Source organism: Salvia miltiorrhiza, chromosome 1 (genome assembly GCF_028751815.1).
Source record: "Salvia miltiorrhiza cultivar Shanhuang (shh) chromosome 1, IMPLAD_Smil_shh, whole genome shotgun sequence".
Taxonomy (NCBI): domain Eukaryota; kingdom Viridiplantae; phylum Streptophyta; class Magnoliopsida; order Lamiales; family Lamiaceae; genus Salvia; species Salvia miltiorrhiza.
This window is the reverse complement of record NC_080387.1, coordinates 75959545-75976324: the sequence shown is the minus strand read 5'-3', so window position 1 is coordinate 75976324 and position 16780 is coordinate 75959545. Positions and strand designations below refer to the sequence as shown.

The window sequence follows — 16780 nt, the reverse complement described above, 5'->3', positions numbered from 1 at the left end:
GTGTTTAGTTTTGATTTTCTTTTATTTTGTATTGTATTGTATGTTTCATCTTCTATAGTTGTTAAAAGTGAATGGTCGTTCAGTAATAGTTCTCATTTTTAAGTCCACTGCACCAGTTTCGTTTCTGATGGTGAAGACACTGGCTATAGAAATGAGTCAAAATTAAAGAGGAGAGTATAGAAATGAAGAAAAACTTGGCCAACATTGTGATCAAAATGCAGCTATAAAATAGTAGGAGACCAATTACCTCATAAGTGTACACATGATCATAAAAATTGTATCATCAAAATGATATGCAAAAAACCTAAAAACTTGAATAAATCACGCGGTCCTAAACATCTTCTTCAACTGTTTTTTTAGACAAAAACACACACAAGCATAATTAAAGAAACCAAATAGCAATTAATGCCAACACTATTGTCTTCTCATGACTTGATTCCTCAGTGCTACTCTTCTTGCATGTCCTCTTCTTCTCCTTCTTCTGATTCTAGCATCGCATATATCTTCAAACACCTCTTCCACTTTTCCAAAGTATTTCCCTCTGAAGCTTTGGCAGAACAAAAGTAGCCACACAATGATTCCTAAGCCCACAACATAGCCAAGCGATGTAGATACGTATTCCCACTCAATCTCACTCTTCTCTTCCCCGTTTTCATCTTCTTGTGGCCACAAATGATCGCTGCCATCAGTAGGACTGCAGCTTATGTTGAGATTGAAACCACACAACCCCGCATTCCCTTTGAAGGAATCAGCTGAAAATGTTTGAAACTGACGGCTATTTGGAATCATCCCGACCAGCTTATTGTAGGAGAGATTCAAGACTGAAAGGAATGAGAGGCCTGCAAGCTCCACCGGTATTGGCCCGGTGAGTCGGTTTCCTGAGAGGTCGAGTGATTCGAGATTCCTCAACTGACCAAATGAGTTTGGGATGCTTCCATTGAGGGCATTATGGGAGAGGTTGAGAAGATGAAGTAAGCCAAAATCACCAATTGCAGTTGGTATCTCTCCTCCGAAATTATTGCAAGACAAATCAATGGTGCCAGAGTCTGCCCAAATCTTATCAATCTGACGGATTACCCCTTTAATGGTTAATGTTATGATAGAGCTCCACAATTCGCTGCGACCTGATTCCGACATTGAACTCCAACTAGAAAAGTTTATCGATTCCAGATTCCCACTGAAATGATTGGAAGATATATCTAGAATTTGGAGATATGGCCAGCTCATGTTGTGACATCTCACCTCTCCATGGAATTTGTTGGAGCGCAAAACAAGAAGTTGCAACCACCCCCTGGATGATGATAGCATGCACGGGAAACTGTCAGTGATGTTGTTGTTCCCAACATTCATGAAGTACAACTCCACGCATCTTTCAAGCGACTTCGGGATTTTCCCTTCTAAAGTATTATTGTTAACATCCAAATAGTATAGGCTACAATCCATTGGAAAATTATCTGGAATACTACCGCTGATGTTGTTTCTCCCCAAATTGATCGCTCCAATGTATTGCTCAAGTAAGCAAGGGGGTATGCTGCCACTTAATCTATTGCCAGACAAGTCAAGAACATCGAGGTTCGTGGCACTGCAGAGGGAGGTTGGAATTGATCCACTTAAACTGTTATTAGCAACAGACAAGTACCAGAGTTGAGACTCGGGTGGAATGGGCAGGTGCAACTCACCCTTGAGCTGGTTAGAGTCCAAGTATAGGACTCGAAGAGAAGCAGGGATATGGTAAGGCTTTTGCAGATGTGTTAGAAGATTGAAAGAGAGGTTCAAATACTGAAGTTGTGTTCCCCAAATCCAACTAGGTATCTCCCCAGCAATTCGATTGTCTGAGAGGTCCACTAGTTCCATATCCAAGTATTTGATGAAATTAGGAAAATGGGACAAGTTACATGAAGCTAGTCCTAACACTTTTAGTTGGAGACTTCCATATGAAGTTGAATTGACGTTGCCAACATATACCGACAATCTATTGTAAGATAGACCAAGCCGTGTAAGATTGGAAAGACTTGGAAAGTTGTCCAGTTGGAAAGTGCCACTAAATTGATTGTAGCTAAGATAAAGTTCCAACAATGAAGGGAGAGCAAAGAGAGAGTGGGGAATATTACCAAGGAATGAATTACTTGACAAATCTAAATAAACAAGATTGGAAAGACCTTCAAACAGCGTAGAAGAAAGTGAGCCTGTGAATGAATTACCTGACAAATCGACACGAATCAGGTTGGTTAGGTTAGCAAAGGTGGATGGAATCGAACCCTTCAAACCGCAGTTAGCAAGAGTCAAGGTGGTCAAACTTGGAAAATTGGCAAACAAGTCTGGAAGTTCTGTTGAAAGATCGTTCTCATCTAGTCGAAGGATGGAAAGGGAATGGAGTTGCCCAAAGGACTTAGCTAAAGGGCCAGACAAACCACAAGAACGCAAGCTCAAGGTGGTGAGGTTGGGTAAATATGATGATATAATGTGGCTCCATTTTCTGCTCTCATTTTTTTTTTTTTTTTTTTTTTTTTTGATCGGTCAAAGTCATGTTAGATGTTAGTAGTTAGTTCCCCATCCACTCCAAGAACCACCTTATCTCTCCATTCACCAAACTCCACCCTTATATCTCCAATCACCAAGTAACATTGACACTATCAAGATAGAGCTCTCGAAGCCCTGTTAGATTTTGGATAAGCATCTCCAGTTTCACAGATGTTGTAAAATAGGAGATATCGAGACTAACCAACCTCCTCAAGGAAGAAATTTCAGCTGGAACCTGCCCACCAAATCCAGCATTGGATAAATTTAAGTGTGTCAAATAAGTCAGATTGTGAATACCTCTTGGAATGAGAGTGTAGTTGATATAATTGAAGGCTAGATTTAGCTTTTGCAGATGCATAAGTTTGAAAAGACTCGATGAATCCGCGATTTCACCAGCAATGGAATCATTATCGAGCTGCAAACTGATGACGTAGCCAGCAGCATCACATTCCACACCGGGCCACTTGCAGCACTCATCACTTTCATTCCATTGCACAAGTTTTGTTGAAATAGAAGGATCGAAGATGTTGGGTATTATCGTGGCACGTCGTCGTCCACGTACTCGTTAGCACGAAGCCAACGAGCTCTTCGAGCTTTGGAGGGAGAGAGCAGCAGCAACAGCAGGAGCGTGACAGCAGCAGTGACTTCCCTGGGATCAGCTGCGTCGCGGCGACGTTCCAGCTCCAGCTGCAGGAACACGAGCAGCAGGGGGCAAAGCTTCGGCTCAGTCCCGTTTCCTTCTCAAAGCGCACAGCAACTTGCACCACAACAAACTCCGGTAGCTCCACACACCCACGACACCCTTGACCCTCTCCGGCGGCTCCTCACAGTAGCTGCGTCGGGAAGACACGAAACAGGGGGAGAACAAGCAAGACACGAAGCTTCTTGTTCGATCCACGTGAGAAAGGTGAATGGAGAGATAGAGAACACGATTCGCTCGATCACACAAGAACAGCGACAACAGTCGTCTTCTCTCCCACACTCAACTGCACTTCTCACTCTATCTCACTAAGTGAAGGTAGCTTCTCCCAATTCAAACTCACGCTGCCTCTCTCTGCACTCTTTTTCCTCGCTTAGCAATTAGGGCAAAGAGGCTTAAGTAGGCTAGGATATGGGCCTGCCAGGATGGGCTTTGGTGTGTGGGTTTGGGCTTCCATGGAGTTGGGCCAAATAAGACTAACAATCTCCACCTTTGGCCCAATCGTGGTGCACAAACGAGAAGGACAATGGGATTCATCATTGCCGAGATCCCTGTAAAATCACACAGACAATACAAGGGAAACAAGTGAGCAAACACAAAGTAAGCTCCGATCACACAGATCACCGTGTAAACTAACCGTGTCCAAACACCTGCAAATCACACAAGATAAAGCAACCAGCAGAACACACATAGAACACATAGATCACTAAGATCTAACAATCCTAAAAGACCACGCAGATCACGAAGGACAGACTCAACACACAGTTGGACAATCACAAAGATCAAACCTGTAAAGTCACAAAGACATCACAAGCAAACAAAACGAGCAACACAATGCTCAAACACACAGAAACACAAAAGTTCAGGTCACAAAAACTAAGAGGGGTGAACAACTCCACCTCAAAGTGAGCAGTATCATAAGACAGACTAAAACACACGCCAATCCAAGTCTTTTTCAACTTGGGTGTCATCCACACAGTTAGACACAACAGTAACAGGATCAGCAAGGCAGACATACATGTTATCACATTTTTCAGCTGTGAAAACAATCAGGGATCCTCTCACAATCTCCATTTGACCCTTTCCCCACCTACCTTCTAACCCATCACTCTCTAAGGCGGAACAAGACAGGAGGTTAAAACACAAATCAGGCACATACCTAACATGCTTCAAAGTGAAAACATATCCAGACTCAAACTTAAGACGCACATCACCAATGCCAACAACATGACATTTTGCACCATTTGCCATAGACACACAGCCATTACTAACAGTCTGAAAGTTTGAAAACAGATTCTTAAACGGCGACATATGAAAAGAGCAACCAGAATCTACACGCCATTCACTTTCACACAGACAATCAGAATGCATAGATTTCAACAGGTTGTTATCACATGCTCCAACCACCGAAAATAAATTACCCATGTTATCACTACAAGAAGCCAAATTAGCATGCTCATTTTGCAAATCACCATCAGACTCTGACTCACCATCTGAACTAGAACTACAACTAGAACTAGAACTAGGACAGTCTTTAGCAAAATGACCTGGTTTACCACAGTTATAACACTTCTTAGTCCTTGTCTTATAAGACTTTTTCTTCTTCTTCTTAGTGTCATCATTATCTTGGTTACTAGCATGCTTTTGAGGCCTAAATTGATTTCTCTCTCTCACATGCATAACCTTCATCTCGGATTCCCTCCCAACATTATGCTTCAAATCAAGTTCCTTGCTTTTCAAAGCATTCACAACAGTATCAAAAGTCACGTTGTCTCTACCATACTTAATAGCAGACTTGACATCACTGTAAGACTCAGGAATAGCATTCAACAGCACAATAGGGGCATAATCATCAATGTGTTCATCGCCAGTCAATTTAATGTCTTGCACAAGTTTTGAAAACACATCCAAATTTTCGTCTACATCCTTAGACAAATCAAGTTCAAACTGAAAAAATCTTTCGAGTAAAAACAATTTGGATGGTAGCGACTTTTCAGTGTAAAGCTCTTCCAATTTACACCACAAATCTTTAGCAGAATCACATACTCCTACTTTTCTAAGCACACAGTCAGATAAGTTGAGTATGATAGAGGACAATGCAAGTTCATTCATATCAGATTTCTTTTCTTCAGTCTCATTATCAGCATATGAATGATCAACAGCCTTAAACACATGTTGCTGAATTAAAATGCACTTCATCTTCTGCTTCCAGATACTAAAATCGGATTTTCCATCAAAAGGAGCCATACCAAAGAAAGACGCCATACCAATCTATCACAGCAGGACACAACAAAGCTAAACACCGAGACCAAACACTAAGATGCCTTCACAGAATCACAAATGCAGCGGAAAAAAACACAAAACAGAGCAGATTCACGAGGCAAACAACAATTTTCAGATTAATAAGATAAAAGCACACAACTTAAGTCAAATTACTCTCAAATCAAAACGCACATTGGGAAACAGCAGCAAACCCAAGCCTAAACTGCACCACTCGGCAGTTTTCTAAATATAAGACAACGGGGGAGGTTTCGCCACTTTACCTGAGCGAGGTCCTAAGATCAGAACCTCGACTTACCAAAAGCGATTTGAATCGCTGCGTTCCGATGCAGCAGGTCAGGGACGCGACGACGTACCAACCGTGGCTTTGATACCACTGTTGGGTATTATCGTGGCACGTCGTCGTCCACGTACTCGTTAGCACGAAGCCAACGAGCTCTTCGAGCTTTGGAGGGAGAGAGCAGCAGCAACAGCAGGAGCGTGACAGCAGCAGTGACTTCCCTGGGATCAGCTGCGTCGCGGCGACGTTCCAGCTCCAGCTGCAGGAACACGAGCAGCAGGGGGCAAAGCTTCGGCTCAGTCCCGTTTCCTTCTCAAAGCGCACAGCAACTTGCACCACAACAAACTCCGGTAGCTCCACACACCCACGACACCCTTGACCCTCTCCGGCGGCTCCTCACAGTAGCTGCGTCGGGAAGACACGAAACAGGGGGAGAACAAGCAAGACACGAAGCTTCTTGTTCGATCCACGTGAGAAAGGTGAATGGAGAGATAGAGAACACGATTCGCTCGATCACACAAGAACAGCGACAACAGTCGTCTTCTCTCCCACACTCAACTGCACTTCTCACTCTATCTCACTAAGTGAAGGTAGCTTCTCCCAATTCAAACTCACGCTGCCTCTCTCTGCACTCTTTTTCCTCGCTTAGCAATTAGGGCAAAGAGGCTTAAGTAGGCTAGGATATGGGCCTGCCAGGATGGGCTTTGGTGTGTGGGTTTGGGCTTCCATGGAGTTGGGCCAAATAAGACTAACAGAAGAACAACTCATTCCTGAATTGAAGCAACAAGGTTTTTTGATGGTGAAGGCATAGGGTATTGTAAGAATGAGTACTCAAAATGACGGAGACAAGTATAGAAATGAATAGTAACTTTGGAAGCATTGTGTGAGTGTGTTATGAACAAAATTGCTGCAATGAGATTTATAGCTTTATATTGCCACTGGAAAGTCTTATTAAGAAAGACTAATAAATATTAATATTTAATTCAATAACTAATAGTAGAATATTTTTTTTATTAGTTTATTTGTGTATTTTCCTATCCATCTATTTTCCAATGCTTTGCTAAGTACCTAAGTCTTAATTGCATCAAAATTTCAAAGTCTGGGTCGTCCACATTAATGTTAGCGTGTTGAACAAAGTAATATTTTGTTCATATATTCCACATGTAGGCCAATGCAAGATATGGTAGAAAGACTTCAACAAAATTGACTTGAAGGACTAAATAAACTTGTGCTTAGGTCAGTATACCATTTCTATACCGAATTATTATACTTAATTAAACGAGGTGAAATTCTTTGCAAACAAGAAATTTTCAATTATTTAAATCATATTTCGTTGCAAATAATTTATTTTATCATTACAAATAATTTCTTTTATAAAATAATCTTTTTGGCCTTCTTTTAGAGCATCCACAATGCTTGCACCCATAGTGGGTGCAATAGAATGGGTCCCACTTCTATTGCACCCACTCCAACAATGGTATTGCACCCACTTGGGTGCAATAGATTTTATTTTATTTTTAGGGTTCAAAGCAGTAATGATTATCAAGGTTCATAATATTGAATTAAACACTCACGAGGGAGCTGGCCGTCCCAAAATAACTAGAATAAGTTGACAGCATGTTGGGGACAGCGATTAGGATCCATGCGACATATTTGGAGCTGAGTTAAGGTTTGATTACCCTTGAACCAAATATTCAAGGCTTCTACATAAGAAGGACTCAACCTACCAATACCCCTATAAGCGTCCTCTGCCGATTCCATGCCGTATCTACAAGCGTTGCCAGCCTGCCAGTTGATATCCGACAAGAAGTCCTCCTCGCTGGGGCTATCCGACAACAAGTCTCTGTTGGGAAATTATAGACGCCAATAATTCCGCCCGGGATCTAGTGTGACTCAATATTTTGGATATCGACCGATATGAAACGAGAAAAAAATAACACCGATATTTTTAACGTGGTTCAGCCAAACTGCCTACGTCCACGGACCCACACCAATATATTAGAGAATCTCAAAAGGAGGAGTACAACAAAAATACCACACTGTATTTTGTATCTGCCTACGCAGAGGCTATCTCTCAACTCACTTTTATCACTCGTGTATAACTTCCATACTGAAGTTTTCTCTTACAAGATTTTTCTCTCTCTCTAGCAAAATTTTCCTTCTGCTTGGTGATGTTGGTGGTTCTGGGTGTGGTTCTGGGTAATATTGCAATGCTGCTGGAAGAAGGAATTTATAGGCAGAGGGAGGTGGTTGGTGGCAGCCAAGTTGGGAAAAAACATTGCTGCCAGCCTGCCATTGTTGAATGTCCGCAGCCGCCCTTTTTGACTAATTGCAACAAATGTTCCACAATGTTGAGCCGCCCATTTTGACTAACAGTCTCCACGTGCGTAATGCCTTAAGCAATCCAAATAAAATTCTGTATCATTAAACTCCAAATTAAATGATGGATCGGAATTGAAATCTGAAGCATTGCCGAAAGACAGCAATGAGAAGACGACGAATGCGGCGATCAGCAATGAGAAAACCACCACGAATGCGGCCATCGCGTTTCGCCTCTTGCTTTCCATGCCCTACCAAGTTTTTCTTTTTATTCGTCTTCTGATTTTGTTAGGATCAATTCACCAGAATATATATTACTACTTCGTTGTGGGCACTGATTTCATATTATGGCAGGAAAATATATTAATTAAGTCACGAATATGCTGATTTTAGTGTCATCAGTCAAATGATATTGAAACATGCAGGAAAAGTGATGTGTCACCCACTCATTGGCTGGAACACCACATTTTATTTGGTTTGGAATTGTTTCAGACCAACACATTATGATTAAGCATATCAATTAGCACCATTATCATTTGGGTGCAAGGTCTTGTGAAAAGGACAAAAAAAAATGCAACTATAAATTAAATAGTACGAGACCAATTACCTCGTAAGTGTACACATGATCATAAAAATTGTATCATCAAAATGATATGCAAAAAACCTAAAAACTTAATAAATCACGCGGTCCTAAACATCTTCTTCAACTGTTTTTTTAGACAAAAACACACACAAGCATAATTAAAGATACCAAATAGCAATTAATGTCAACACTATTGTCTTCTCACTTGATTCCTCAGTGCTACTCTTCTTGCATGTCTTCTTCTTCTCCTTCTTCTGATTCTGGCATCGCATATATCTTCAAACACCTCTTCCACTTTTCCAAAGTATTTCCCTCTGAAGCTTCGGCAGAACAAAAGTAGCCACACAATGATTCCTAATCCCACAACATATCCAAGCGCAGCACATACGTATTCCCACTCAATCTCACTCTTCTCTTCCCCATTTTCTGCTTCTTGTGGCCACAAATGATGGCTGCCATCAGTAGGACTGCAGCTTATGTTGAGATTGAAACCACACAACCCCGGATTCCCTTTGAAGGAATCAGCTGAAAATGTTTGAAACTGACGGCCATTTGGGATCTCTCCATCCAGCTTATTGTAGGACAGATTCAAGACTGAAAGGAATGAGAGCCCAGCAAGCTCCACCGGTATTGGCCCGGTGAGTCGGTTTCCTGAGAGGTCGAGTGATTCGAGATTCCTCAACTTACCAAATGTGTTTGGGATGCTTCCATTGAGGGCATTATGGGAGAGGTTGAGCTGATGAAGTGAGCCAAGATCACCAATTGCATTTGGTATCTCTCCTCCGAAATTATTGCAAGACAAATCAATGGTGCCAGAGTCTGCCCAAATCTTATCAAGCTGACGGATTACCCCTTTAATGGTTAATGTTATGCCATAGCTCAACAATTCGCTGTGACCTGACACCATTGAACTCCAACTTGAAAAGTTTATCGATTCCAGATTCCCACTGAAATGATTGGAAGATATATCTAGAATTTGGAGATATGGCCAGCTCATGTTGTGACATCTTACTTCCCCATAGAATCTGTTAGAGCGCAAAACAAGAACTTGCAAATTCGATGATAGCATGCACGGGAAACTGTCAGTGATGTTGTTGTTCCCAACATTCATGAAGTGCAACCACTTGCATCTTTCAAGGGACTTCGGGATTTTCCCTTCTAAAGTATTATTGTTTACATCCAAATATTGTAGCCAACATACCATAGGAAAATTATCTGGAATGCTACTGTTGATGTTGTTTCGCCCCAAATTGATCACTCCAATGTTTAGCTCAATTAGGCAAGGGGGTATGCCGCCACTTAATATATTGCCAGACAAGTCAAGCAAAGAGAGTCGTGTGGCAGTGCAAAGGGAGGTTGGAATCGATCCACTTAAATTGTTATTAGCCAGTAACAACTCCGAGAGTTGAGACGCAGGTGGAATGGGCAGGAGCAACTCACCCTTGAGCTGGTTAGACTGCAAGAATAGGAATAAAAGAGAAGTAGGGATATGGTAAGGCTTTTGCAGATCTGTTAGAAGATTAGAAGAGAGATCCAAATACTGAAGTTGTGTTCCCCAAATCCAACTAGGTATCTCCCCACCAATCCGATTCTCTGAGAGGTCCACTATTTCCATATCCAAATGTTTGGTGAAATTAGGAAAACGGGACATGTTACAAGAAGCTAGTCCTAACACTTTTAGTTGTAGACTTCCATATGAAGTTGAATTGATGTTTCCAACATCTACTGACAATCTATTGTGAGATAGAATAAGTCGTGTAAGATTGGAAAAACTTCGAAAGTTGTCCAGTTGGAAAGTGCCACTAAATTGATTGTAGCTAAGATCAAGTTCCAACAACGAAGGGAGAGCAAAGAGAGAGTGGGGAATATTACCAGAGAGTGAATTACTTGACAAATCTAAATATACAAGATTGGAAAGACCTTCAAACAGCGTAGAAGAAAGTGAGCCTGTGAATAAGTTATATGACAAATCGAGATCAATCAGGTTGGAAAGACCTTCAAACAGCGTAGAAGAAAGTGAGCCTGTGAACAAGTTATTTGACAAATCGACACGAATCAGGTTGGTTAAGTTAGCAAAGGTGGGTGGAATCGAACCCTTCAAACCGCAGCTAGAAAGAGACAAAGTGGTCAAACTTGGAAAATTGGCGAACAAGTCTGGAAGTTCTGTCTCAAGATCGTTCTCATCTAGTCGAAGGATGGAAAGGGAATGGAGTTGCCCAAAGGACTTAGCTAAAGGGCCAGACAAACCACATAAATTCATGCTCAACGCGGTGAGGTTGGGTAAATATGATGATATAATGTGGCTCCATTTTCTCCTCTCATGATCAGAGGAAGTAACATTGCTACCATCAAGATAGAGCTCTCGAAGCCCTATTAGATTTTGGACAAGTATCTCCAGTTCCACAGATACATAACCATTGGAGATATCGAGACTAACCAACCTTCTCAAGGAAGAAATTTCAGCTGGAACCTGCCCACCAAAATACGCATAGGATAAATTCAAGTGTGTCAAATAAGTCAGATTCTGAATACCTCTTGGAATGGGAGTGTTGTTGAAATGATTGTAGGCTAGATTTAGCTTCTGCAGATGCACAAGTCTGAACAGACTCGATGAATCCGCGATTCCACCAGAAATGGACTCATGATCGAGCTGCAAACTAACGACGTAGCCAGCAGCATCACATTCCACACCGGGCCACTTGCAGCACTCATCACTTTCATTCCATCGCACCAATTTTGTTGAAATATAAGAATCGAAGCTCAACTCATCCTTGAGTTGAAGCAACACGGTTTTTTGATAGTGAAGACATGAATGAGTAATAAAAATGAAGGAGAAAAGTATAGAAATGAAAAACAACTTTGGAAGCATTGTGAAGAGGACGTTATGAGTGTGTTGCGAACAAAATTGCTGCAATGAGATCTGTAGCTTTATATATTGCCACGGGAAAAGACTAATTATTAAAATTTAATTTTCCTATCTATCTATCTATCTATTTTTCAATGCTTTGCTAAGTACGTAAGTCTTAATTGCATCAAAATTTCAAAGTCTGGGTCGTCCACATTAATTGTTAGCGTGTTGATTGACTAGTTGCTACTAAAACGAAGTAATCTCCAGTTCATATATTCCACATGTAGGCCAATGCAGGATATGATAGAAATTCTCTCTCAAAAAAAAAAAAAGATATAGTAGAAAGACTTCCAACACAATTGACTTGAAAGACTAATAAACTTGTGCTTAGGTACCATTTTTATACTAAATTATTATATTTGATAGTGCCTCGTGTAATGTATCAAAACTAATTGTGCTCTAGAAAACATCATCTCTAATAAAAAGTAGCAACTTGTTCAGGGCTGGGAATCGGGTCGGGATCGGGTACCCTACCCGAAAAAATCGGATACTCGATCCCGAATAAGCCTAAAACCTTAAAACCCTAAACCCGACCGCAATCCAGAATAAGTTACTTGTTTATCCTTTGAGAATAAAAGGATTCGACATTTTTTAGCAAATAATCAAATTTTAATTATTTAAATCATTATCTGCATAGTACTATTTCATTAGAAATTAAATAATTTCTTTTATAAATAATCTTAAGAACAAATTATACCAAACCACCTCTCAGCCCAGTCAAGGCCAACTTACAGGCAAGCCTAAGCAAAGTTAGGCCTTAATAATTTTTAAAGCCCGGCCCAGACAATTTTGTGTAATGAAAAAATATATGAGGTAGTCTTAATCTAACTCACACTCTAATCTGAATCTGCATTTTGATTTAAATCGTATAAATGATACTAATCTAAATACGGATCAATCCGATTGTACGATACACTCGATTCTATCCAAGTTTTTGTGAAAACAGATTGCACGTTCCTATCTTTTTGTTGAGCAAACAAATTGCAGACCTCAACTTCACCAAAAGTTGGGCAAAATTTGTTTTGAGCCACAAATGAAAGCTACTTAGGAGAATCGTCAATGTCTTGATGAATCAAAATTCTCCCAAATGAGACCAAACAGTAGAATTAATATTTATCACTAAAAATCAAAATTAAAAAAAAAATTATATATCCTAACTTTGAATTAATTGACAATGGTACACAAAGTGGGACATAAAATGTGGTACATATATTCTCATTCCCGAAAAACCCATAGCCATCCAAATGCCAAGAGTCATACATATCTCCATCATTTACAAATATTATTTATTTATTTATGGGTAAATATCACTTTAAACCTCAAACTATTTTCACACTATCAATTATATCATAAACTATTGAAAATAATTTTTTAAATCTTGAACTATCAATTTTGTATCAAGTGTACCCTTTATCCATTTTTCATCTTTTGAATTTTTAATGAGTAATGCATATAATCACGTCATTTTATATAATATAGGTCAAAAAAAGAATGATTCTAAATACATTGTGGTATCCGGTGAGACACGTCAAATTTTTGAAGCTAAAAAAAATGAACGAACGGTACAATTAATACAAAATTAATAGTTCAATGTTTAAAAAATTATTTTCGATAGTTCATGATATAATTGATAGTGCAACAATAGTTTGAGGTTTAAAGTGATATTTACCCTTTATTTATCTATATACTATTTTGCATGCATTTCGATTATTTGTATGACAATTGTTGTTTTGATTATGACATTAATGCGAACTTAATTTATATAAGTATTAAACATTAAAACGAATATCAATTAGTTCTCTAATTAATTTTGTCTTACAATTTGGTTATTCTTTTCAAGAAATCAATTAAAACTATTCCGACGAGTACTATATAGCTAGTCGATTTTGGTAAATGCTAAAATACAAGTCTTTGTGTCACACCAATATCTTGTGGACTTGAACAAAATTAAACCACACAATCCCACACCTCTTGTGAAGTGATTATTAGACAAAAACACGCACAAGCATAAAGAAACCAAATATGAATGCCAAACACTAATGTCTTCTCACTTGATTCCTAGCTACTCTTCTCGCATGTCGTCTTCTTCTTCTTCTGATTCTGGCATCGAATATCTCTTCAGCAATCTCATCTACTTTCTTGAAGTATTTCTCTCTGAAGGTTTGGCTTAGTAAAAGTAGCCAGAAAATGCTTCCTAAGCCCAGAGCATATCCAAGTGCAGCAGATATGTATCCCCACTCAATCTCTTTCTCCTCATCCGCATTTTCATGTGATGAATCATTGCCATCACTACGATTACAGATTATGTTGAGATTGAGACTACATAGCTGTGGATTTCCTTTGAAGGAATCAGCTGAAAATGTTTGTAACCGACCGCGATTTGGGATCTCTCCAACAAGCTTATTGTAGGACAGATTCAAGAACTGTAACAACTCGCAGCTTTCAAGGGACTTTGGGATTTTCCCTTGTAAAGTATTATTGTTAAGATCCAAATAATATAGGCTACAATCCTTAGGAAAATTATCTGGAATGCTACCACTGATGTTGTTTCGCCCCAAATTGATCACTCCAATGTTTCGCTCAAGTAGGCAAGGGGGTATGCCGCCACTTAATTTATTGCCAGACAAGTACTCAAGTTGGGAGAGATGTGTGGCACTGCAAAAGGATGTCGGAATCGATCCACTTAAACTGTTATTAGCAAGTAACAACTCCGAGAGTTGAGACGCAGGTTGAATGGGCAGGTAAAGCTCGCCCTTGAGCTGGTTAGAATGCAAGTTTAGGTATACAAGAGAAGCAGGGATATGGTAAGGCTTTTGCACATCTGTTAGAAGATTATAAGAGAGGTACAAATACTCAAGTTGTGCTCCCCAAATCCAACTAGGTATCTCCCCACCAATCCGATTGTATGAGAGGTCTAGTGTTCTCAAATCATCAGAATGTTTGATGAAATTAGGAAAATGGGACAAGTTACATGAAGCTATTCTTAACTCTTTTAGTTGGTGACTTCCATATGAAGTTGAATTGACGTTGCCCACATCTACTGACGACAATCTATTGTGAGATAGATCAAGATTGACAAGACTTGGAAAGTTGTCAAGTTGCAAAGTGCCATTAAACTGATTGTTGCTAAGATCAAGTTCCAGCAATGAAGGGAGAGCAAAGAGAGAGTGGGGAATATTACCAGAGAATGAATTATGCCACAAATTTAAATAAACAAGATTGGAAAGACCTTCAAACAGCGTAGAAGAAAGTGAGCCTGTGAATGAATTACCTGACAAATCGACACGAATCAGGTTGGTTAGGTTAGCAAAGGTGGATGGAATCGAACCCTTCAAACTGCAGTCATAAAGACTCAAGGTCGTCAAACTTGGAAAATTGGCGAACAAGTCTGGAAGTTCTGGTCCAAGATTGTTATGATCTAGTCGAAGGATGGAAAGGGAATGGAGTTGCCAAAAGGACTTAGCTAAAGGGCCAGATAAACCACAATCAACCAAGCTCAAGGTGGTGAGGTTGGGTAAATATGATGATATAATATGGCTCCATTTTCTTCTCTCATGAGAGGAAGTAACAATGACAAAATCAAGATAGAGCTCTCTAAGCTCTGTTAGATTTTGAACAAGCATCTCCAAATTTGGGTACTCAAGACTTAGATATCCCCGATATGTATTGTAGGAGATATCGAGACTAACCAACCTCCTCAAGGAAAAAATTTCAGCTGGAACCTGCCTAACAAATCGAGCATTGGATAAATTCAAGTGTGTCAAATAGGTGAGATTGTGAATACCTTTCGGAATGGGAATGTTGTTGAAATTATTGAAGGCTAGATTCAGCTTCTGCAGATGCACAAGTCTGAAGAGACTCGATGAATCTGCGATTCCACCAGAAATAGACTCATCATCGAGCTGCAAACTAACGACGTAGCCAGCAGCATCACATTCCACACCGGGCCACTTGCAGCACTCATCACTTTCATTCCATCGCACCAATTTTGTTGAACGAGAAGAATCGAAGCTCAACTCATCCTTGAGTTGAAGCAACAAGATTTTTTGATGGTGAAGACATGAATGTGTAATGAAAATGAAGGAGAAAAGTATAGAAATGAAAAACAACTTTGGAAGCATTGTGAAGAGGACGTTATGAGTGAGTTGTGAACAAAATTGCTGCAATGAGATATGTAGCTTTATATTGCCACGGGAAAAGACTAATTATTAGTAAAATTTAATTTTCCTATCTATCTATCTATTTTTCAATGCTTTGCTAAGTACGTAAGTCTTAATTGCATCAAAATTTCAAAGTCTGGGTCGTCCACATTCATTGTTAGCGTGTTGATTGATAGTTGCTACTAAAACGAAGTAATCTTCAGTTCATATATTGCACGTTACTATCTTTTTGTTGAGCAAACAAATTGCAGACCTCAACTTCACCAAAAGAGTTGGGCAAAATTTGTTTTGATCCACAAATGAAAGCTACTTAGGAGAATCGTCAATGTCTTAATGAATCAAAACTCTCCCAAATGAGTCCAAACAGTAGAATTCTTTAGAGATGAGATGTGATAATAGATTCACTTCACACAGATTGTGTCGACACGTGTCACCCCCTTAGCCTCATAAACTCCCAGTTTCAAATATCCACAACACTTAGGGCACTACAAAAAAATATATCGGACACCGACGGAATTACCGACGGAAAATAATCCGTTGGTAATCACCGACGGAACAACGGCGGAATTCCGACGAAGATATTTTCAAAATTTTACCCACGGAATAGCGACGGAATATTATGATTTATTTATTTTTTAAAATTTTTTAAAAATATATATTTTTATTATTTTTCGTTAACAAAAATAGCGACGGAAAATATTCCGTCGCTAAATATAATTTATTTATTTATTTTAATTTTTTAAATTTTTTTATTTTTTAATTAATAATCCGTCGGTAATTCCGTCGGTAAATATTATTATTATTTTTTTGTTATTTTTATTTTTTTTAAATATTTTTATTATTTTTTAATTAATATTCTAATTTATTCTTATTTTTAAATTATTGAGAATATTTTAAATTTATTGTTATTTTCAACAATAATATATATTTTTTAACTAACTATAATATTAATATTTTTTATTATTTTAAATTCGATCGTATATTTACCGTCATTCTTTCGTCGGCACCACAAGTCTTAGATATGACTTCA

At 39.2% G+C, this 16780-nt stretch overlaps 3 protein-coding genes across 3 annotated transcripts; all 3 read right to left on the bottom strand.

Annotated features, from left to right (window-relative positions):
* Window positions 1–208: 208 nt before the first annotated feature.
* LOC131013770 (receptor-like protein 19) lies at window positions 209–5485 on the bottom strand. Its single transcript, XM_057941826.1, has 7 exons — window positions 4159–5485; window positions 3952–4008; window positions 3858–3870; window positions 3702–3771; window positions 3083–3207; window positions 2727–2999; window positions 209–2476 (listed from the first exon to the last, which is right to left on the bottom strand). The coding sequence occupies exons 1-7, from the start codon at window positions 5483–5485 to the stop codon at window positions 415–417; spliced, it is 3927 nt and encodes a 1308-aa protein (XP_057797809.1). The 3' UTR covers window positions 209–414.
* A 3178-nt stretch (window positions 5486–8663) lies between these two features.
* Window positions 8664–11563, bottom strand: LOC131006300 (receptor-like protein 7). The gene has a single exon (XM_057933494.1). The coding sequence runs from the start codon at window positions 11549–11551 to the stop codon at window positions 8873–8875; it is 2679 nt and encodes an 892-aa protein (XP_057789477.1). The 5' UTR covers window positions 11552–11563; the 3' UTR covers window positions 8664–8872.
* Window positions 11564–13626: 2063 nt separating this feature from the next.
* Window positions 13627–15711, bottom strand: LOC131013754 (receptor-like protein 7). Its single transcript, XM_057941825.1, has one exon. It carries the CDS (start codon window positions 15709–15711, stop codon window positions 13627–13629), a length of 2085 nt encoding a protein of 694 aa, XP_057797808.1.
* Window positions 15712–16780: the final 1069 nt, after the last annotated feature.

Coding starts and splice junctions, on each gene's coding strand:
- LOC131013770 (XM_057941826.1), bottom strand. CDS start 5,485: ATGGCGTCTTTCTTTGGTATGGCTCCTTTTGATGGAAAATCCGATTTT. Junction 4,009..4,158: donor TGAAAAAGACTTGGATTGGC/GTGTGTTTTAGT, acceptor GTGACTTTACAG/GTTTGATCTTTGTGATTGTC. Junction 2,477..2,726: donor GAAATTTCTTCCTTGAGGAG/GTTGGTTAGTCT, acceptor AAATGAGAGCAG/AAAATGGAGCCACATTATAT.
- LOC131006300 (XM_057933494.1), bottom strand. CDS start 11,551: ATGCTTCCAAAGTTGTTTTTCATTTCTATACTTTTCTCCTTCATTTTT.
- LOC131013754 (XM_057941825.1), bottom strand. CDS start 15,711: ATGCTTCCAAAGTTGTTTTTCATTTCTATACTTTTCTCCTTCATTTTC.